Source organism: Thalassophryne amazonica, chromosome 1, assembly GCF_902500255.1.
Source record: "Thalassophryne amazonica chromosome 1, fThaAma1.1, whole genome shotgun sequence".
Taxonomy (NCBI): domain Eukaryota; kingdom Metazoa; phylum Chordata; class Actinopteri; order Batrachoidiformes; family Batrachoididae; genus Thalassophryne; species Thalassophryne amazonica.
In genome coordinates, this window is record NC_047103.1 from 151,597,209 (window position 1) to 151,620,587 (window position 23,379).

The 23,379-nt window shown below is 45.0% G+C and overlaps 1 protein-coding gene across 1 annotated transcript; it reads left to right on the top strand.

Annotated features, from left to right (window-relative positions):
- The first annotated feature begins 11,454 nt into the window (after positions 1 to 11,454).
- On the top strand, positions 11,455 to 16,157 carry LOC117520695 (gap junction alpha-3 protein-like). The gene is made up of 3 exons (XM_034181998.1): positions 11,455 to 11,538; positions 12,270 to 12,823; positions 15,368 to 16,157. The coding sequence occupies exons 1-3, from the start codon at positions 11,470 to 11,472 to the stop codon at positions 16,155 to 16,157; spliced, it is 1,413 nt and encodes a 470-aa protein (XP_034037889.1). The 5' UTR covers positions 11,455 to 11,469.
- The last annotated feature ends 7,222 nt before the right edge of the window (positions 16,158 to 23,379 follow it).

Here is a 23,379-nt window from a genome sequence, read left to right on the forward strand (position 1 = left end):
CAAAACATATCCTGCAGGTGCATTTATGGTATTTCTAACTCCTTTTTGCTATTTCCAGGGCATGTAACTGGAGGGCAGAATAGGGTGCCAGTTAAAAAAGGGTTGTATTTAATCAGTTAATTATTGTGTGTTTTGGACAAAATATGAAATAAACCAATTACACTGTCATCAAATCAAATCAAAATCAATTTTATTTATATAGCGCAAAATCACAACAAACAGTTGCCCCAAGGCGCTTTATATTGTAAGGCAAAGCCATACAATAATTACGGAAAAACCCCAACGGTCAAAACGACCCCCTGTGAGCAAGCACTTGGTGACAGTGGGAAGGAAAAACTCCCTTTTAACAGGAAGAAACCTCCAGCAGAACCAGGCTCAGGGAGGGGCAGTCTTCTGCTGGGACTTGTTGGGGCTGAGGGGAGAGAATCAGGAAAAAGACATGCTGTGGAAGACAGCAGAGATCAATCACTAATGATTAAATGCAGAGTGGTGCATACAGAGCAAAAAGAGAAAGAAACACTCAGTGCATCATGGGAACCCCCCAGCAGTCTAAGTCTATATCAGCAGAACTAAGGGATGGTTCAGGGTCACCTGATCCAGCCCTAACTATAAGCTTTAGCAAAAAGGAAAGTTTTAAGCCTAATCTTAAAAGTAGAGAGGGTGTCTGTCTCCCTGATCCGAATTGGGAGCTGGTTCCAGAGGAGAGGAGCCTGAAAGCTGAAGGCTCTGCCTCCCATTCTACTCTTACAAACCCTAGGAACTACAAGTAAGCCTGCAGTCTGACAGCGAAGCGCTCTATTGGGGTGATATGGTACAATGATGTCCCTAAGATAAGATGGGACCTGATTATTCAAAACCTTATAAGTAAGAAGAAGAATTTTAAATTCTATTCTAGAATTAACAGGAAGCCAATGAAGAGAGGCCAATATGGGTGAAATATGCTCTCTCCTTCGTCAGTACTCTAGCTGCAGCATTTTGAATTAACTGAAGGCTTTTCAGGGAACTTTTAGGACATCCTGATAATAATGAATTACAATAGTCCAGCCTAGAGGAAATAAATGCATGAATTAGTTTTTCAGCATCACTCTGAGACAAGACCTTTCTAATTTTAGAGATATTGCGCAAATGCAAAAAAGCAGTCCTACATATTTGTTTAATATCCGCATTGAATGACATATCCTGATCAAAAATGACTCCAAGATTTCTCACAGTATTACTAGAGGTCAGGGTAATGCCATCCAGAGTAAGGATCTGGTTAGACACCATGTTTCTAAGATTTGTGGGGCCAAGTACAATAACTTCAGTTTTATCTGAGTTTAAAAGCAGGAAATTAGAGGTCATCCATGTCTTTATGTCTGTAAGACAATCCTGCAGTTTAGCTGATTGGTGTGTGTCCTCTGGCTTCATGGATAGATAAAGCTGGGTATCATCTGCATAACAATGAAAATTTAAGCAATGCTGTCTAATAATACTGCCTAAGGGAAGCATGTATAAAGTGAATAAAATTGGTCCTAGCACAGAACCTTGTGGAACTCCATAATTAACCTTAGTCTGTGAAGAAGATTCCCCATTTACATGAACAAATTGTAATCTATTAGATAAATATGATTCAAACCACCTTTAATACCTATGGCATGCTCTAATGTCTGTAATAAAATTTTATGGTTTAACAGTATCAAAAGCAGCACTGAGGTCTAACAGAACAAGCACAGAGATGAGTCCACTGTCTGAGGCCATAAGAAGATCATTTGTAACCTTCACTAATGCTGTTTCTGTACTATGATGAATTCTAAACCCTGACTGAAACTCTTCAAATAGACCATTCCTCTGCAGATGATCAGTTAGCTGTTTTACAACTACCCTTTCAAGAATTTTTGAGAGAAAAGGAAGGTTGGAGATTGGCCTGTAATTAGCTAAGATAGCTGGGTCAAGTGATGGCTTTTTAAGTAATGGTTTAATTACTGCCACCTTAAAAGCCTGTGGTACATAGCCAACTAATAAAGATAGATTGATCATATTTAAGATCGAAGCATTAATTAATGGTAGGGCTTCCTTGAGCAGCCTGGTAGGAATGGGGTCTAATAGACATGTTGATGGTTTGGAGGAAGTAACTAATGAAAATAACTCAGACAGAACAATCGGAGAGAAAGAGTCTAACCAAATACCGAACGCAGCCAAAGAGAACGATATGTCTTTGGGATGGTTATGAGTAATTTTTCGTCTAATAGTTAAAATTTTATTAGCAAAGAAAGTCATGAAGTCATTACTAGTTAAAGTTAAAGGAATACTCGGCTCAATAGAGCTCTGACTCTTTGTCAGCCTGGCTACAGTGCTGAAAAGAAACCTGGGGTTGTTCTTATTTTCTTCAATTAGTGATGAGTAGTAAGATGTCCTAGCTTTACAGAGGGCTTTTTTATAGAGCAACAGACTCTTTTTCCAGGCTAAGTGAAGATCTTCTAAATTAGTGAGACGCCATTACCTCTCCATCTTATGGGTTATCTGCTTTAAGCTGCAAGTTTGTGAGTTATACCACGGAGTCAGGCACTTCTGATTTAAGGCTCTCTTTTTCAGAGGAGCTACAGCATCCAAAGTTGTCCTCAATGAGGATATAAAACTATTGACGAGATAATCTATCTCAGTCACAGAGTTTAGATAGCTACTCTGCCCTGTGTTGGTATATGGCATTGGAGAACATAAAGAAGGAATCATATCCTTAAACCTAGTTACAGCACTTTCTGAAAGACTTCTACTGTAATGAAACTTATTCCCCACTGCTGGGTAGTCCATCAGAGTAAATGTAAATGTTATTAAGAAATGATCAGACAGAAGGGAGTTTTCAGGGAATACTATTAAGTCTTCAATTTCCATACCATAAGTCAGAACAAGATCTAAGGTATGATTAAAGTGGTGGGTGGACTCATTTACATTTTGAGCAAAGCCAATTGAGTCTAATAATAGATTAAATGCAGTGTTGAGGCTGTCATTCTCAGCATCTGTGTGGATGTTAAAATCGCCCACTATAATTCTCTTATCTGAGCTAAGCACTAAGTCAGACAAAAGGTCCGAAAATTCACAGAGAAACTCACAGTAACGACCAGGTGGACGATAGATAACAACAAATAAAACTGGTTTTTGGGACTTCCAATTTGGATGGACCAGACTAAGAGTCAAGCTTTCAAATGAATTAAAGCTCTGTCTGGGTTTTTGATTAATTAATAAGCTGGAGTGTAAGACTGCTGCTAATCCTCCGCCTCGGCCCGTGCTACGAGTGTTCTGGCAGTTAGTGTGACTCGGGGGTGTTGACTCATTTAAACTAACATATTCATCCTGCTGTAACCAGGTTTCTGTAAGGCAGAATAAATCAATATGTTGATCAATTATTATATCATTTACTAACAGGGACTTAGAAGAGAGAGAGATCTAATGTTTAATAGACCACATTTAACTGTTTTAGTCTGTGGTGCAGTTGAAGGTACTATATTATTTTTTCTTTTTGAATTTTTATGCTTAAATAGATTTTTGCTGGTTATTGGTGGTCTGGGAGCAGGCACCGTCTCTACGGGGATGGGGTAATGAGGGGATGGCAGGGGGAGAGAAGCTGCAGAGAGGTGTGTAAGACTACAACTCTGCTTCCTGGTCCCAACCCTAGATAGTCACGGTTTGGAGGATTTAAGAAAATTGGCCAGATTTCTAGAAATGAGAGCTGCTCCATCCAAAGTTGGATGGACGCCGTCTCTCCTAACAAGACCAGGTTTTCCCCAGAAGCTTTGCCAATTATCTATGAAGCCCACCTCATTTTTTGGACACCACTCAGACAGCCAGCAATTCAAGGAGAACATGCGGCTAAACATGTCACTCCCGGTCCAATTTGGGAGGGGCCCAGAGAAAACTACAGAGCCCGACATTGTTTTTGCAAAGTTACACACCGATTCAGTGTTAATTTTAGTGACCTCCGATTGGCGTAACCGGGCGTCATTACTGCCGACGTGAATTACAATCTTACCAAATTTACGCTTAGCCTTAGCCAGCAGTTTCAAATTTCCTTTAAATTCATCCCCTTTAATGGCCAGGGTATGCTGAAGTCTGCAGCACTATGAAGTAGACTGTGGACTTTGTGGATTTGCTTGTGATGCATTAAAATGACCAAACAGACTTCATGGCTCCCTGAGGTGAAACAGTACCTGCTAGCAGACTTAGACTTGTTTTTGTCATTCAGTAAAAAAACATCACAGATGCTGTCACAGAACTAAATATCGATTCACTGCTTGAATAGATTAAAAACACAGAATAAAGCACAGAATAAAAGTCCAAGTTGTGTGAAAGTGAAAAATAGCCTTTTAAAAACCTATTAACAGGTGACTCTGTATCTGTGTATACACAAGATCCAGATAAATAAATAAATAAATAAATAAAGGACATGGGATATTGCACATATGAAGATGCTACAAAGATAAACTTGCTACCAGATGCTACAGTGTATTCTATATCCTACATTCTATATTGCACGGTTCTTTCTATAGATTTGTATTTAACTGTCTTATAGGGGTTGGGTAAAAGCTGTCCCTGAATCTGCGTGTTTTGCAACTTAGGCTACGTACTGTCTACCTGAGGGCAGGAGGGAAAACAGTTTGTTAAAGGGATGTGAAGTGCTCTGATTATCCTTCTTGCCCTGGACAAGCAGTGCTGTTCTGCCATTTTACCAGTGGTTGGCAGCCTGGCCCTAATAATCTTCTCTGCTCCCCTCGTGACCCTCCCCAGTGCCTTCCTGTCTACATGACTGCTACTTTCATGCCACAGAGATAATACTGGTTAGTACACTCTCTATTGTTCATCTATAAAAAGTGAGGTGAGGACAGCCGGGCTCAGATGAGCACTCTTTAACCTGCAGAGAAAGCGCAGACACTGGTTGGCCTTTTTACCAGAGAGGATATGTGCATAGTCCAGGTCAGGTTGTCAGAGACATGAACCCCCAGGAATTTTGATTGCTGCACAATCGCCACACCAGAGTCCTTGATGTAAATGGGTGAATGGAGGAGAGTGCATCTTCTCTAGAAGTTGATCACCAACTCCTTGGTTTTCTCCACATTCAGGATCAGATTGTTGTTGTTGCACCAATCAGTGAAGAGTCTCACCTCCTCCCTGCAGTGTGTGTCATCCTTGTTCTGGATGAGCCCCACTACTGTTGTTGTGTCATCAGCATATTTGATGATGTGATTTTTGGTGAACTTTGCATGGCAGTCATGGGGCATGAGGGTGAAGAGGAGGGAACTCAGCACACACCCTTCTAGAGAGACTGTGCTTAAGGTGATGGTATTCAACCTGCTGCTGTTGCCTCCACATACAAATTGAGGCCTGTTTGTTAAAAAGTCCAGTATCCAATTCGGCGGGGGGGGGGGGGGGGGGGGTGTTCATTCCCAATGGGACCAGTTTGTCAATCGGATGCTGTGGGATTATGGTGCTAAACGCAGAACTAAAATCAACCAGCAGCATCTGGACCCATATGCATTTTTACTCTCCAGGTGTTCCATGGACAGGTGGAGAGTAGTGGATAAGGCGTCCTCAGCAGAGCGGTTTGGTTGGGAGGCTCGAATGTGAGAGGTAAAATGTAAGGTGATGTGCTCTTCTTTTAGTCTTTCAAAGCACTTAATGATTATGGAAGTGAGGGCTACAGGGCAGTAATCATTAAGAGTGGTAATGGAGGGTCTTTTGGGCACTGGGATGATGGCTGACATTTTGAAGCATAAAGGCACAACTGCTTGACCCAGGGAGATGTTAAAAATGTCTGTCAGGACCTGTACCAATTCTTCTGCACACCTCTTTAGCCTGCAGCCATGTATGTATGTAGTGTGTCTAACTGCAAGCAGGCCTGTAGTTTTACATTAGTATTTGCTGGGGGGGGGGGGTGCTCATCACAGAACTCATGGTTCAGATGGATTCAGGGTTTTTAGTTGTGGATTGGATAATGTTTCTCGATTGACTAAAAAAATAAATAAATAAAACGGGAGCCTAATATAACTTGGCTTTCTGAGTGGCACATCACTTGGCAAATATCTGTTATGACCCTGGATTCTGTGAGTAAAAGTTGTTTGTTCCATCCACCCACTAAACCAGCTAAATCTAATTAGTTCAATGCTTCAGACAGTTAGATGGGTTAGTCAGTGAAATCACCTGTTATAGGTGCACAGGTATAAACATTACACAGTAAGTCCCTTTGGCTGCTGCCTTGTTTGCACTCTGGGTCACCACAGCAGGTCCAAGCAACTCAGTTTAAATTTAATTATTGTGCCAAATATTAAGATAAGCAGCCAGAAGGCGCTATGCACAATAAAGTCTAAAACTTACACACACCCTTAGCAAACACACTGGTGACAGTGGTAAGGAATAACTCCCTCTGGTGTTTCTATTATGATTACATCAAGGATGTAATAAAATCATCTGTGTTTATTTACTTGTCTGTCTGTTAGCAGGATTAGTTCAAAACTACTGCATGGATTTTGATGAAATTTTCACCACCAATAGATATTAGGGCATGGAAGATGTCAGTATTCATGGTGTAGAACGGACAGAATGCTGGACACAATATGCACTCACAGATTTAGGTGGTGAGGTAATAAAGAAAACTTTATCTTGAATTAATAGGCAAAGATATGGTACACAGGTAATCAGACAGCATAGCAAAGGTAACCAACAGACATGAGGCTGAGATGTGGCCAAAAAACAAGCAGGGTTCAAAAACACAGTGAGTCCAAATTCAAAGGCTGTGGCAAAAAGCAAGGTTAAAAACAAAGCAAGGTCATACATGGTAGATTGGATGATTATGGACAAAACAAGAGCAAAACAAGGCTGGAACACAGACAATAAGGTCAAACAAACTAGCAAAGAACAGAGAAACATGCAAGGCTTATATAACAGGATGTGATTAAGAAAAGTGAATACAGGTGTGTGAGAAAGTTCAGGTATGAGACAAAGATGGGGCAAGCAGGAGCAAGAGAGTGGAGTAAAATAAACACTAAGCAGACAGAAATAGAGGTGTGGAAGAAAGAGACAAAGATGAAGCAAACGGATGCAAGAGAGTGCAGTAAAGTAAACACTAAGCAGACAGAACTAAACTGGAAGGTGAGTCACAAACATAATGCAAAAAAATTTACACATAGGAGCAACAAAACCAGGAAAACAAAGGTGAGAACTGAAAAGATTCAAGAGAATTAAAGACTGGGGCTGAAACTAGAACACAACTAACATGTGACAAAAGTATAACAAACAGAACTTACAAGTAATGACGATAGTGGTAAAAACCAGTGTCCGAAGTAATCCTAAACTGAAAATCAAAGATAGGGGATCGAAGATAGGGGACATGGACACAGTTTGGAAGTGATCTGGATTCTCGGTCAAGATTTCACTTTATATAGGCTTTGAAATATTACGTCAAAACTACTTCATGGATTCTCACCAAATTTGCACCACAGATACATATTATGGCATGGAAGACTCCCTTACATTTTGGAGGTGATCTGGACCCAGATCCTGGATCAAGATTTCACTTTATATAGGCTTTGAAGCATTACTGTTGGGAAGGTGTCGTAGCACGGACCCACAACAGGGGGCGCAAATGAACGGACAATGAATAAGCCAAAAAGGTAACAATTTAATGTTGTGATAATACACAACGTACTGTAATCTGCACAGTCAATTTAACACCAGGTGACGTGTGGGCAGGCTCGAAGATAGAAGACCCCCGACGAGAGAGAAGCCGCGTCCCACACGGCTTCCACCACCAACGGTCTGAAGAACATCGGAGCCGCCAAGTCCCGAGTCCCCAGGTGGCCTCTGTCTTCGGCTGTCGACCCTGGTACTGCTGGCAGAAAGCAGAAATATGATGAGTGAGTGTGAGTCCGCACACTCAATAAATCCACAGTCAGAGAGGGAGGAAGCACCTCCACCTCCAATCACACACTCGTGCAGCTCCTGTTTGAGCACTTATCTGGGTGGGAGGTGTTGCGAAGCCGTCGCTGAACACCTCAAACGCCACCTCCACAGACGAGTCTCACCGACAGGAAAACGGCTGCAAAGAAGAGTTTAGTCAGATACACAGTCTTAAGTTCACAGAGAAATTACCTTGGTAATGGTAGTCGATTTCTCGGCGGGGAGGTGGAGTTGCAGTCCGGCTTTTATGGTGGTGATGATGAACGAGTGACAGCTGGTGCAGAGGATGAGTGACAGCTGTCACTTCTTCTGGGTCTGGCGCCCTCTCGTGCTTGGAGCCCGCACTCCAAGCAGGGCGCCCTCTGGTGGTGGTGGGCCAGCAGTACCTCCTCTTCAGCAGCCCACACAACAATTACGTCAAATTTCACCAAATTTGCACCACAGATAGATGTATAGGGCATGGAAGACTCCAGTGAATTTTGGAGATGATTCGGTGTTGCCGACCAGAGTCCCCTCTAAAAACTGGTCTGCCCTGCCTTCACTGCACATGTCTCTGAGACTGACTCTGAGTCTGACTCTCTACACCCAAAGTGATAAAAGGGAATAATGTGATTATTAGCCATCAGATAACAAAGTAAAACCTTCTAAAGTAAATCATTCTAAAGTCCATTTTAAGCAGGAACAAGGTTGTTTTAAGCATAAATGAGGCAATAATCGGTGAATCACTACTGACGCTCTGAAATGATGTAGGCGCAGCAGCAGTACGTCCAACTCAGACGTAGTACTGTGGCACTCTGATTAGTTCCCCATCTTTTATTATGAAGTAATACTGAATTTATGTGGAAATGATTGATGACTGGAGTGCAGTTTTAAGCAGAAACGAGGATATCATCGGTGAATCACCGCTGATGCTCTGAAATGACGCATGCACATTGAAGGCAAGTTGGATTGATTTTTAGGGGGGACCATTCGGTTGGCGACACCGGATCTGGATCTGGCTCAGGATTTCACTTTATATTTACCTTTTTTCTGAATTGCAGACTACTTCTGACTGTGAAGGTAAATCATTCGGCTTTTCTACTTTTACATTTCATAGGCAAATCACGTACAAGTAACGTATGTTGCTGTGGATTCCAGTGTGTGTTTGGGTTGTGGTGTGTCCATAACAGTCCATCCCAAACATTCGCTCTCCTCAGCATTCTTGGGTTGTGATGAGCCCAGCATTCAACAGGGACAACCTGTTATCCACTCATTCATTTCCCACAGATGGCATGTCATTGTCCTGCAGCACATGCGTACTGTGGATGCACATATAGACATGGTTGATAGGGAAGTGTAGGATGAGCACTTCGATGTGCTTGAGCTTCTGATGCAGATGAAAAGCGCTATATAAATGCAGTCCAATTACCATTTATCATTTATGAGCTGCTTAGTCTACTGCCACGGTGATTTGGACCTGGATAAACATCAGAAAATGAAAGATACAGCTATAGATACTTTATTGTCATTGTAACAAGTACAACAAAAAGTAAGGTGCAAGCATTTCAGTGCAAATATAAACCTGATTAAACCACATGCAGACTTAAAACTTAAAAGTCTGGGGAAGTCGGACTCATTTCTGGTAGGGGTTGGGCTTCCACCAGGGCTGTGCCTTGTCACCGATCCTGTTTGTGATATTCATGGACAGGATATTGAGGTGTAGTCAGGGGAGGAGGGTTTCCAGTTTCGTGGTTTCAGGGTCTCATCACTGCTTTTTGCAGATGATGTGGTCCTGTTGGCTTCTTTGGCCTGTGACCTCCAACACTCACAGGAGCGGTTCGCAGCTGAGTGCGAAGCGGCTCTGATGAGGACCAGCACCTCTAAATCTGAGGCCATGGTTCTCAGCAAGAAGTGAAGGAGCTCACGTACCTCGGGGTCTTGTTTACAAGTGAGGTGACAATGGAGCGTGAGAATGGCTGGAGAATTGCATTCACTCGACTGTACTGTTGTGACAAAAAGGAACTGAGCTAAAAGGCAGAGCTCTCAATCTACTGGTCAATCTTCCTTCCTACTCTCACCTATGGTCATGAGGGTCATGGCTGAAAGAACTAGATCGGGGGTACAAGCAGCTGAAATGGGCTTCCTCAGGATGGTGGCTGGTGTCTCCCTTAGAGATAGGGTGAGAAATTTGATCACTTGTGGGGAGCTCGGAGTAGCGCTGCTGCTCCTCAGATCTGTTTCCTTGCAAGAAAACCTCTCACTTCAAGATGGTACACATTTATACTCAGCAATGAAAATATAAATGCAACACTTTCATTTTTGCTCCCATTTTTCATGTAGCAGAAGGTCTAAGACATGGGTCCTCAACTCTATCTTAGACCTCTAACTCTCCCTGTTACACTGCCAGACAATTAACTTAGTCAGGTGTTCTCAGCCATCAAGAGCTGGAAACCACCAATTAAAAAAAAAAAAAAAACAGGTGTGAGGTGAGTAGGTAGATGTGAAAAACATGCAGGACAGGTGGACAGGAACAAGGTTGGTGACCCTTGGTGTAATACTTTCTCTACACACAGAAAAAGGTTTATTTTCCTCTAATTTTTTTCACAAATTTGTTGAAATCCATGTTTGAGAGCACTTCACCTTTGTCAAGATAATTCATTCACATCAAGATACAGATTACACACCATGATTACTGCACAGATGTGCCATGAACATGTCACACTAAAAGGCCTTACTAAAATTTGCAGTTGCTCTTGTAAAAAGATCTTTATTTGGTGAAGAATCTGCATATGGCAGTCATTGGCTTGCGTGGTTACACGTGTTCTGCAGTTTTGCGGTTTAGTTCATCCTGCAGTCAACATGCCAATGATACACTCCACCAAAACGTGACATCTATGGCATTGCAAAATGCAGTAAAATTGCATGTTTTAATGTGGCTTTTATTATGACAAGTCCAAAGCATATCTGCGCTACTTTTCAGTGTCATTGTACATATGAGTTGGCACCTCACCCCAGGGGACCCCACACTACAGTTTGAGAACCACCGCTCTCATCACGTTTTTAGTTTCTTGCTCTGTGACAAAGTCTTATTTGTTGTCATGTTAAAATTCTCAAAGCGCGTATCCACCAACCTTACAAAAATTTTCTATTTTGCCTCATTTTCAACACGGGGAAGGTTTTCAAAGAAAGGACGGCCAAATTTTCTTTTGGTTTGCTTGTGGCAAACGATCATGTGAATCCATCTGGTTCTCAAACAATGGCTGGCTTGTTTTCAAAGAGTTGAGAAGATGTCATTAATGCATTAATGCACAGTTGTAAAGAACATTAACTTTCTCCCCTTTTCCAGACATTGTTTTTCTTCTGAATGACATTCAATGGATTTATTGCTGATACTACCACAGTATTTTAGTAAGTCTCCAGTCATTTGATTGTTTCTTTGCTGAGATTGTACATGTTTATGGAGAAACACAATGAAAGCTTGTCTGACATTGTTCAGAAACAAACAGTACTTTCATGATCTGGATATTAATCATGTTTCTCTCCACAGGGTAAAAAACACTTTGAAGCATGGGTGACTGGAGCTTTCTAGGGCGACTTCTGGAGAATGCTCAAGAGCACTCCACTGTGATTGGAAAGGTGATTCATTGATTATGTTTTTTATGTTATTATTTCAACTGTGAATTTTGTTCATGTTCATTTTCATTCAATATCACATTTGCATATCTATCTATCTATCTGTGTGTGTGTGTGTGTGTGTGTATATATATATATATATCCATCCACTTGATCTATTCAGCCATCTGTTTGTCTATCTGTACATCATCCATCCATCTATCATTATACTTGGTAGTTTCAATTAACTGCTGTGGGATCAGAACAAACAGGACAGCCTCGATGTTGTACATCTCTTCCTTGGGGTGCCAGATGCGCATCACAGCATTGTGTGATATGTAGTCTTATAGCATTTCCTGTATAAAAAATAAGTTCCTTCAGCTGTTGCCTTGTTTGTACTCGGGGTGCCACAGAAGAGCCAAGCTGGATCTGCATGTTGAATTGGCACAAGTTTAACGCCGGATATCCTTCCTCACACAACTCCACATTACATAGAGAAACGTGGCAGGAGTGGGGTTTGAACCGGGGATCTTCTGCACTGAAAGTAAGCGCACGAACCACTTGGCCACCAACCCTGCTTTTCCTCTATGAATGGAGGCAAATTCAGAAGGCACTGAAGCTAACTTAGTTTTATGCTTCCATGGTCAGTTGTAAGACCTTTGATCTGAGGTTTTGATTTTCATTTTCATTTGCTTTTGAGGTTCTTAAAGTATCTGAGGTTCTTATCTCGCTGGTCTTTTTTTTTATCTCCTCAGGTTTGGCTCACCGTCCTTTTCATCTTCCGGATCTTGGTGCTGGGTGCAGCGGCCGAAGAGGTTTGGGGTGATGAACAGTCAGACTTTACCTGTAATACGCAACAGCCTGGTTGTGAGAATGTCTGCTACGATGAAGCCTTCCCCATCTCCCACATACGTTTCTGGGTGCTGCAGATCATCTTTGTCTCCACACCAACCCTCATCTACCTGGGTCACGTGCTGCACATTGTCCGCATGGAGGAAAAGAGGAGGGAGAGGGAGGAGGAGCTCATAAAAGCTGGAAAGCACCAGGAAGGCCATGACTTGCTCTACCACAATGGAGTCGGTGATGGAGGAGGCAGGAAGAAGGAAAAGCCACCTATCCGTGATGAGCATGGAAAGATCCGGATCCGTGGGGCATTACTGAGGACATACATCTTCAACATCATCTTCAAAACTCTGTTTGAGGTGGGCTTCATCCTAGGACAGTACTTCCTCTATGGCTTTCATCTGAAGCCACTGTATAAATGTCGCCGCTGGCCCTGCCCCAATACTGTGGACTGCTTCATCTCCAGGTAAGACTGTAGGAATTTTAATATGATTTTCTTTACTGTACTAGTTTTGAACCTTTGTGTATATATACAATGCAAAGCCACATGGTCACTCAACTTATCAGTTTAACGATACGATACGATACACTTTATTGTCCCTTCCGGGAAATTTGTCTTAGACTCCAAGAGCTGCACAAGTAAAAAGTAAAACTGCCATGACATAATTACATGACTCATACATATTACATAACTTAATACCAGGGCTTAATTTGAGGGGGAGCAAGCCGGAGCGCGCTCTGGAACCTCTGACATTGGCTCCGCCAGCTATTTATCCCTTTATCTACGGCGATGGCGCCCACGCCATATTTTCCATATGTATCAAAGTGCATTGTTAAGCTAACACCAAGGGCTTTCCAATGATATATGGTGTATTACGGTAAACGTAAGCCTGTGATGTCATAACGCAGAGGAAAAACACGAAAGTTTCACACTAGTGCGCCGCTGATTCTCATTACCGTAAGTTCTCATGTAAGCCCTCACTCTGAAAAATTTCAACACTAACAGCAAGCCAAGAACCCGTGCTTTCCAACAGTATGCTATATGTTGCATATATTACGGTAAAGTGCGTTCGGTGACTTTTGAAACGAGGAAAAAGTATGAAAAAGAGCGCAAAAGTGACAGAAAAGTACAGAGAACAGTACAGCAAACATAAATGTAGTAATTTTTGAGGAAAAGGCAGGGTGTTAGTGTCATTTGTGAAGGTGTGTGTGCGTGTTTGTGTGGGTGTGCAGTTTATTTTAAGTGTGGTGCACAGCATTGTTCGCAAGCCCCCGCCCTTCTTGTTTTTCTGCACCGGAGCCACCCATCCTCTGCGCTCCGTGACCTCCCACTTTACAAATTAAGCACTGCTTAATACACACATCAATCATACATATTGCACATCACTAATACACATATCCAAATTGCACATACCCGTATTACACAGCGGTCTCCCATAAATAATTCATGCATATTGCACATATCCCTAAAAACACATACCCCTATTGCACAGCCATCTCCCACATATCAATCAATCAATCAATCAATCAATTTTTTTTTATATAGCGCCAAATCACAACAAACAGTTGCCCCAAGGCGCCTTATATTGTAAGGCAAGGCCATACAATAATTATGTAAAACCCCAACGGTCAAAACGACCCCCTGTGAGCAAGCACTTGGCTACAGTGGGAAGGAAAAACTCCCTTTTAACAGGAAGAAACCTCCAGCAGAACCAGGCTCAGGGAGGGGCAGTCTTCTGCTGGGACTGGTTGGGGCTGAGGGAGAGAACCAGGAAAAAGACATGCTGTGGAGGGGAGCAGAGATCGATCACTAATGATTAAATGCAGAGTGGTGCATACAGAGCAAAAGGAGAAAGAAACAGTGCATCATGGGAACCCCCCAGCAGTCTACGTCTATAGCAGCATAACTAAGGGATGGTTCAGGGTACATATGGTTAAGGAAAATACTAACAGTGAATAAATAACACTAAAATTACAATGCCACCATGTCATTAACGCACAATCCTACTACCTATCCCAGGAACCATGTTTAAGACTCTAATTGATGTGGGCACAAATGAGTTTTTAAAGCGATTCAATTTGCACTGAGGGACTCTGTATCGCCTACCAGACGGTAGGAGTTCATACTCAGGATAGAGGATGTGGGAAGGATCTGACAAAGCTCGCTGCGCTTGTTTGAGAACAGACTGTTCATACATGGACTGCAGGGAAGAGTTTCCCGTCCTCCCTACAACTTTCATAGCAGTCTTCACCAGACGAGCAAGCCTAGATTTTAACTGGACAGAGAGATTACCGTACCAACATGACATCCCATACCGGATAATGCTTTCCAAAACAGCCTGATAAAACAAAAACAAGACTTAACATTAGTAAGCCTCTAAATAACATTACATATACTAGATTCCAGCCAGCTCAGGACTCAGACATTTCTGACCATCCAACTGACAAAGCAGCAGAGCAGATAGATAGTTCAGTGGATAGGAGTTGGGCTGCCAATATTGAGACCTGGGTTGGATTCCTGGTCATGCAACCTGACTGTGTCCTTGGACAAGACACTTTAACTGCACTTCCCCAGTCCACCCAGCTGGAAATGGGTACCAACCTTAGCTGGGAAAGTACCTTGTGGTGTCCCATCCAGGGGAAGTCATAGGCTTTCAACCACTTCACACTAAAAAATCTGAAGATAAGCACCGGCACCAATGGGCCTCAGGGCAAGTATAGGCGGAGGATAACTAGTGCTCTTGTAAATGATCCTCTTTGCATGCGGATCTGTTTCCTGTCCAGAAAACCTCTCACTTCTGGATTCACTGTGGAAATACCAAAGTGGAGTTGGATGCTCCCCAAATGCACTTATGCTATGTGTTAGAGTGTAATCAACCTTCTATTCAAAGAGCAAAAATAACTTTAACATGAATATAAAGCATTATCACAGTATGCTGTGTTAAAATTTAAACTGGCAAACAATGTTATTGTGCAAATTAAATCTGAATTTATTGATCTGCTTTCTCAGGCCCACAGAAAAGACAATCTTCATCATCTTCATGTTGGTAGTTGCTTGCATCTCTCTGGCCCTGAACCTGCTGGAGATCTACCACCTGGGATGGAAGAAAGTCAAACAAAGTGTTGCAAATGCATTTCTACCCGATAATGAGTCAATACGACTGGGTGCAGAAGAACCTGGAGATTCAGAGACCATTCCTGAGCAGACATCCCCAGCAGCACTTGACTGTCTGCCAGTGTATGCTACTGTTAGCATGATTGGGGGAGATACTGCAGAAGGAGGAACCTATAGCCCAACTGAAAACTCTCCCACAGCTACTCCTGCACCTACAGGACTGCAGATGGATGGCACAGTATTCCACAGAGATGACTTCCTGTTGGAGGCTCTGCACACTTCCTTTTACAGAAATGGCAAGGGCGATGGCCAGCTGACACAAATGGAACAAAACTGGAATAATATGGAGGTGGAGATTGAAAAAAACATCCCTTCTTCATATGCGCTTCCTCTTACCTCTACACCTATATCCCCTTCCTTCTCTCCCCAGGAGGAGACAATTCCAGCACCGCCACCAGAAGAATGGCACTCCACATCTCCTCCATGTTTTCCTATACCCTTTCATTCCCCTTTAACACCAGAAGAGGGGGCACTGGATGACAAAACCGCTGTCACCACAGCACCCAATGTTACCAGGGCGGAGATGCATCAGCCTCCGGCAGCTGCAGAAACAAACAGGTGGAAGCTCAGTCAAGCTAGCGAGAGCAGTCGTGTCCGAGCCCGCCCTGATGACCTGGCAGTGTAGCTGCTCACGTGCACACGCATGCTCAAATAAAAACATCACACAAGTGCTCATGCTGCCAAGCCAGATGTGCAAAATATTGTGACAAATGGACTCTTCTTTTAATCTGTGAAATATTTAGCAGATATGTTCATCTTTATAAAAATACAGAATGTATTTTTATAAAGATGAATATATCATCGCGGTAGCAGCGACTAAATGCTCATGATCTCACCTTAGAGATGTATTAAATTTTGTAGGGATTGATGGGTATTATGTACACGGACGCTAGCCAGTGACCTAAAGTGACAATCAGATGTCTTTGGTAGGATAGTAGGGTAGGGTGTCTTTGGGGGATCCTTGGATACCTCTTGGAATGATTTTGTGTCAAACAAACAGTTGCTTTAAGGAGACTCAGATGAGGAGTATCACTTGCATTGCAAAGGGACATCAGCATTTATATTTGGGCCATGTGGTACATTTTTCTGGGCATGATCCAGCATGCACGGGGCTCAGTGTTGAGGACCCCAGCAACTGGAAAAGACCAAGAGGACGCCTACATTTCACCTGGCTGCAGCAGACACATGGTTACTTTTGAAGGCGATATAGATGGACCAGGTGTCTACCTGGGTGGTTGCCTTCTAGGACCCAAGGTGGTTCCACAATGTGGTGGATGCAATAATGTATGGCATCAGTGTATGCGCTCAGATCTGACCTGTTATCACCTGCAATTGTTTCATCTTCCGCTGGGAAATAAATCCATGAGGAACTCAAATTTTCAGCACATGCTCCCAGATCTGACCCGATTGCTGGTTAGTCCACATACAAAGACAAGCACATGCATAACTAATAAGAAACATCAAGTGAAGATAGGGATGGTGATGGCTGGACTAAGTAAGAAATTTTGGAATTTGAAAGCAATGACATTCCATTTTCTCCCTTTCTTTTAACTGCAAGAAACCAGAGAGGAGGTTTGCACTTTTGTTTCTTCATTTTCATTATTTTCCTATGAGCTGACCAGTCAGTCTGGACTTCTGTGTGTTTTTTGAACCTGTCTTTGTGCACACTGTCACCTGGCCTGTCAATGAAGAGAGGGACGCACCAACACTGACCTTATGAGGACAACAAGATGGTGAAAGAAATCACTCATAGTCCCACCCTGAGATGTACAGTAGGCTTCACAGGCTGAGTTTATATTGGTTTGAGTGTTTTTAAAGTAATACATCTCTGCGGGTACATCAGGGTAAATCATATCAAATATAAATATGCACATATTGTCAGGGGGTGTGTTTGATCTGCTTTTATTTCTTGGTTGTAGTCTGTTTTTGTGTGTAGGCTGTGTTCTTTTTTGTTTATCTCCTTGTTGGATGCTTTTCTGTTTGGGTCTCTCTGTCTCTTTTAAAGGTGGGCGTGTCTGTCTCTCTCTCTCCCTGGTCACGCCCCCCTTTCCAGTGCTTTCCATGCTCACCTGTGTTCATTTTGCAGCTCGTCGCTGGGGTGCATATATACTGCTCAATCTGCTTTGTTTCTTTGCCAGATTGGTGCGCCCTGTGCCTTCTTTCCACCTCTCGTTCATGTTCCATAGTCCTGCCTGCCTCAAAGTGTTTTCGACCACCTGCCCGTTTGTTCTGACCACGATTAAACCTGATGTTAATGATACTGCTGCTGTGTTTTCTGGACTGTCTACCCATGTACCGACCACTGCTTGTCACACCACTAAAGTTTGTCAACCAGAGCTGTGTTTGTGAGTCTTGCATTTGTGTCCAAACCAAACCTTCTGTCACATATATTTTCACTGTTGAATAATTCCAGCAGGTTACGTGCTGGATTTACAGGTCACTTTATACACAATAAATTTTGCAGAGTAAAATGAATTACGCAGTGAGTACCCATGGCTCCACTCCAAACAGTGTTAAATTAACACGATCATGGTGTTAACTCAACTTTCTCATAGTGTTAATATCAGATTTGTCAGACAGAGAAGGCTGGAGAGAAATGTGGAACTCAACACAGAAGCTCTGGTTCAAAGAGGCGTTTACTGGAAAGATCAGTGAGGTCCGGTACACAGAGAGGCAGTCCAAGAAAAGAAAACAGATCAAAATCATCAGGCAAAGGCGTGGTCGGTGTAGACAGGCAAGTGGTCAAAACACAACGTGGCAGCAGGACATAGAGAACACAATGAACAGCGCTAGAAGCGATGGCACAGGGAACAACGATCAGGCGAAAAACCAGTGCAACCAGTGGTGTTTAAATACATCTGATGAGCTGCAGATTGGAAACACAGATGGAAAGATCCAGAACAGGGTGTGGCCCAAACAGTGTAACGCCCCCCACCAAGCTCCAAGAAAGACAGCCAAGAGGAATGGGGACAAGAAAACCCAAGCAGGAAATACCCAGCCAGAGAAAAAACAAACACAATCCAAAATCTAAACAATAAAAAACAAAACCCAAACAGCACAAAATCAGAACAATATGAAACGAAGACCTAAACTAAAATGTCAGATAATAGGACCAAACACCATAAATGACAGTTAAATCAAGTTGATCAACTCTAATAAAGCTCATTTTCATTTATATTTACATATATTGGAGTGGCACCTGGTCAAGTTGATCAATTTGGAGAGAGTTCATTTATACTTGATTTATTTAACAGTATGATGTAGTTACTTTAATAATATTTGGAGTGGACCTATCGGTGCCCCGTGCAGTTATTACATGTGGTCAAGTTGATCAAGTCTAATAAAGTTCATTACTGACAGAGTTGATTTACACATTTACACTGTGATAAAGTTACATTAACACTATTTGCAGCAGGACCACTGCTGCCCACTGCAAAGTGAATATGGTCAAATTGCTGAATTTGAATAGAGTTCATTCATGCTATGACAGAGTTGATTTAACACTATGAAAGGGGTGAAGTAATAAAGTAAAATCTATGATAAATAAATAATTTAACACTATTTAAAGTGGGTCCATCGATGCGCACCGCAGAGTAAATATATATGGTCAAGTTGATCAACTCTAATAAAGTTCATTTATGCCATGACAGATCAAAAATATGATATAATAAACACCCAAACCAAGGTTAGTGTTGTGAAAGTGTCGTGACACGGACCCACAACAGGGGGTGGTAATGAACGGACAATGGATAAGCCAAAAAGTAACAATTTAATGTTGTGAATCGCACAACGAAGTACAGACAATAACAATATGGTGGAATGTCAATTATACACAAGGTGACGTGTGGGCAGGCTCGAAGATAGAAGACGTCTGACGAGAGAAGAGCCGGATCCCACACAGCTTCCACCACCAACGGATCTGAAGAACACCGGAGCCACCAAGCCCTGCGCCCCAGGTGGCCACTGTCTTCAGCAGTCAGACCCGGTACTGCTGGCAGAGAACAGAAACAGTATTGATGAGTGCGAGTTTGCACACTCAGTAATCCCACAGTCTGTGTTTAGTTAGGAGGGAGCACCTCCACCTCCAATCACACACTCGTGCAGCTCCTGTCTAACCACTTATCTGGTTGGGGTGTGAAGCGAAGCCGTCGCTGATCACACCAAACACCAATCCCACAGATAAGGCAAACACCACAGGAAAACGGCTGCAAAAGAGTTCAGACTATTATTCAGTTTTAAGTCAGCAGAGAAGTTACCTGAATGGTAGCTGATTTCTCGGCGGGGAGGTGGAGTTGCAGGCCGGCCTTTATGGTGGTGGTGATGTGAATGAGTGACAGCTGGTGCTGATAACGAGTGATAGCTGTCACTCCCGGTTGCTATGATGCCCTCTCATGCTTGAAGCCCGCACTTCAAGCAGGGCGCCATCTGGTGGTGTTGGGCCAGCAGTACCTCCTCTTCAGCGGCCCACACATCAGGACCCCCCCCTCAACGGGCGCCTCCTGGCACCCAACCAGGCTTGTCCAGGTGCCGGGCGTAGAAATCGGCCAGGAGGGCCGGGTCCAGGATGAAGCTCCTCTTCACCCAGGAGCGTTCTTTGGGTCCATATCCTTCCCAGTCCACCAAATACTGGAATCCCCGGCCCTTTCGACGAACGTCCAGGAGTCGGCGCACAGTCCAAGCCGGCTCCCCATCGATGATCCAGGCAGGCGGCGGCGCTGGTCCAGGGGCACAGAGGGGAGAGGTGTGGCAGGGTTTGAGTCTGGAGATGTGGAATACTGGATGGATCCGCAGTGAAGCTGGCAGCTTCAGCTTCACTGCGACTGGACTGAGGACCTTCACGATGGTGAAGGGTCCTATAAATCTGTCCTTAAGCTTCCGGGATTCCGTTTGTAGAGGTATGTCCTTTGTGGATAATCAGACCGCCTGCCCGGGCTGGTATGCAGGGGCCGGGGAACGCCGGCGGTCTGCATGGGCCTTAGCCCTCGTCCGGGCTCTGAGCAGGGAAGAGCGGGCGGTACGCCACACCCGACGGCACTTCCTCAGATGGGCCTGGACCGAGGGCACCCCGACCTCTCCCTCCACTAGCGGAAACAATGGGGGCTGGTACCCCAAACACACCTCAAATGGGGAGAGGCCGGTGGCAGATGAAACTTGGCTATTATGAGCGTACTCGATCCAGGCCAGATGGTCACTCCAGGCCGTCGGGTGCGCGGAGGTCACGCAGCGGAGGGCCTGCTCCAGTTCCTGGTTCGTCCGCTCTGCCTGCCCGTTCGTCTGGGGGTGGTACCCAGACGAGAGACTGACGGTGGCCCCCAGTTCCCTGCAGAAACTCCTCCAGACCTGGGAGGAGAACTGAGGACCACGATCCGAGACAATGTCCGATGGAATCCCATGCAGACACACGACATGGTGGACCAGGAGGTCTGCAGTCTCCTGGGCCGTCGGGAGCTTCAGGAGGGCCACGAAGTGGGCCGCCTTGGAGAACCGGTCCACTATCGTGAGGATGGTAGTCATGCCCTGGGACGGCGGGAGGCCCGTGACAAAGTCCAGGCTGATGTGAGACCAGGGGCGATCAGGCACGGGCAGAGGCTGGAGGAGGCCTTGGGCCTTGTGGTGGTCGGCTTTGCCCCTGGTACAGGTGGTGCAGGCCTGGACATACTCCCGGACGTCGGCTTCCATAGACGCCCACCAGAAGTGCTGCTGGACCACTGCCACGGTCCTTCGCACCCCTGGATGACAGGAGAGCTTGGAACCGTGACAGAAGTCAAGGACCGCAGCCCTGGCCTCTGGTGGGACGTACAATTTGTCCTTCGGACCTGTCCCCGGGTCCGGGCTCCGTGTCAGGGCCTCCCGGACGGTCTTCTCCACGTCCCAGGTAAGGGTGGCCACGACAGTGGACTCGGGGATGATGGTTTCAGGGGGGTCTGACAGCTCGGTCTTGACCTCCTCTTCATGCACCCGGGACAGGGCGTCAGATCGTTGGTTTTTTGTCCCGGGGCGGTAGGTGATCCGGAAGTCAAAACGCCCGAAGAACAGCGACCAGCGGGCTTGCCTGGGGTTCAGACGCCTGGCGGTTCGAATGTACTCCAGGTTCCGATGGTCCGTGAAAACCGTAAATGGTACCGATGCTCCCTCCAACAGGTGTCTCCACTCCTCAAGAGCCTCCTTCACCGCAAGAAGTTCCCGATTGCCGACGTCATAGTTCCTTTCAGCCGGGGTCAACCTGCGGGAAAAGTAGGCACATGGATGGAGAACCTTGTCGGACTCCCCGCTCTGGGATAGCACGGCTCCTATCCCTGAGTCAGAGGCATCCACTTCAACTACGAACTGGCGATTAGGATCGGGCTGCACCAGAACCGGTGCAGTCGAGAACCGGCGTTTCAACTCCCTAAATGCGGCTTCGCACCGATCCGACCAGGTGAAGGGGATTTTTGTGGAGGTCAGGGCTGTCAGGGGGCTAACTACCTGACTGTAGCCCTTGATGAACCTCCGGTAGAAATTTGCAAAACCGAGGAACTGTTGTAGTTTCCTACGGTTTGTTGGTTGGGGCCAATCTCTCACCGCCGCAACCTTGGCCGGATCAGGGGCGACGGAGTTGGAGGAGATTATAAACCCCAGGAAGGACAAAGAAGTGCGGTGGAACTCGCACTTCTCGCCCTTCACAAACAGCCGGTTCTCCAACAACCGCTGTAGGACCTGACGTACATGCTTGACATGGGTCTCAGGATCCGGAGAAAAGATGAGAATATTGTCTAGATATACGAAGACAAACCGATGCAGGAAGTCCCGCAAGACGTCATTAACCAACGCTTGGAACGTCGCGGGCGCATTGGTGAGGCCGAACGGCATGACCAGGTACTCAAAGTGACCTAACGGGGTGTTAAATGCCGTCTTCCACTCGTCTTCCTCCCGGATCCGAACCAGGTGATAAGCATTCCTAAGATCCAATTTCATGAATATTTGGGCTCCATGCAGGGGCGTGAACACTGAATCCAACCGGGGTAACGGGTATCGGTTGCGAAACGTGATCTCGTTCAGCCCTCTGTAATCAATGCATGGACGGAGTCCGCCGTCCTTCTTGCCCACAAAAAAGAAACCAGCACCCATCGGGGAGGTGGAGTTCCAGATCAACCCGGCAGCTAACGAGTCCCGGATGTAGGTCTCCATTGATTCGCGTTCCGGACGTGAGAGGTTGTACAGCCTGCTGGACGGGTACTCAGCGCCCGGTATCAAATCAATGGCACAATCGTACGGACGGTGTGGGGGCAGCGTGAGTGCCAGATCCTTGCTGAAGACGTCAGCAAGGTCATGGTACTCGGCTGGCACCGCCGCCAGATTGGGGGGGACTAAAACCTCCTCCTTAGCTGTCACACCGGGTGGAACAGAGGATCCTAAACACTCCCGGTGGCAGGTTTCGCTCCACTGAACCACAACCCCAGACGGCCAATCAATCCGGGGATTGTGTTTCAACACCCATGGAAAACCCAAAATCACTCGGGAGGTAGAAGGTGTTACATAAAACACAATCTCCTCCCTGTGATTCCCAGACACCACCAATGTCACTGGCTGTGTCTGGTGTGTGATTAGTGGAAGAAGGGTGCCATCTAGTGCCCGCACCGACAATGGTGACGGTAAGGCCACTAGAGGGAGCCCAACCTCCTTTGCCCATCTGCTATCCAGCAGATTCCCCTCCGACCCCGTGTCCACCAGTGCTGGGGCGTGAAGGGTTAGATCTCTGCTCAGGATCGTGACTGGGATTCGTGCAGATCTTCGGGGTTTCCCCGCGTGGGTGTTGTGACCCACCCTTAGCCCAGTCTCTAAGGACGAGTGCTGCTGTTTTGACCGTT

What these genes read in the sequence shown, in the direction of transcription:
- LOC117520695 (XM_034181998.1), top strand. Translation starts at nt 11,470, where the DNA reads ATGGGTGACTGGAGCTTTCTAGGGCGACTTCTGGAGAATGCTCAAGAG. An exon ending in ACTCCACTGTGATTGGAAAG is followed by an intron (nt 11,539 to 12,269) that starts GTGATTCATTGA and finishes TTATCTCCTCAG; the next exon opens with GTTTGGCTCACCGTCCTTTT. An exon ending in GTGGACTGCTTCATCTCCAG is followed by an intron (nt 12,824 to 15,367) that starts GTAAGACTGTAG and finishes CTGCTTTCTCAG; the next exon opens with GCCCACAGAAAAGACAATCT.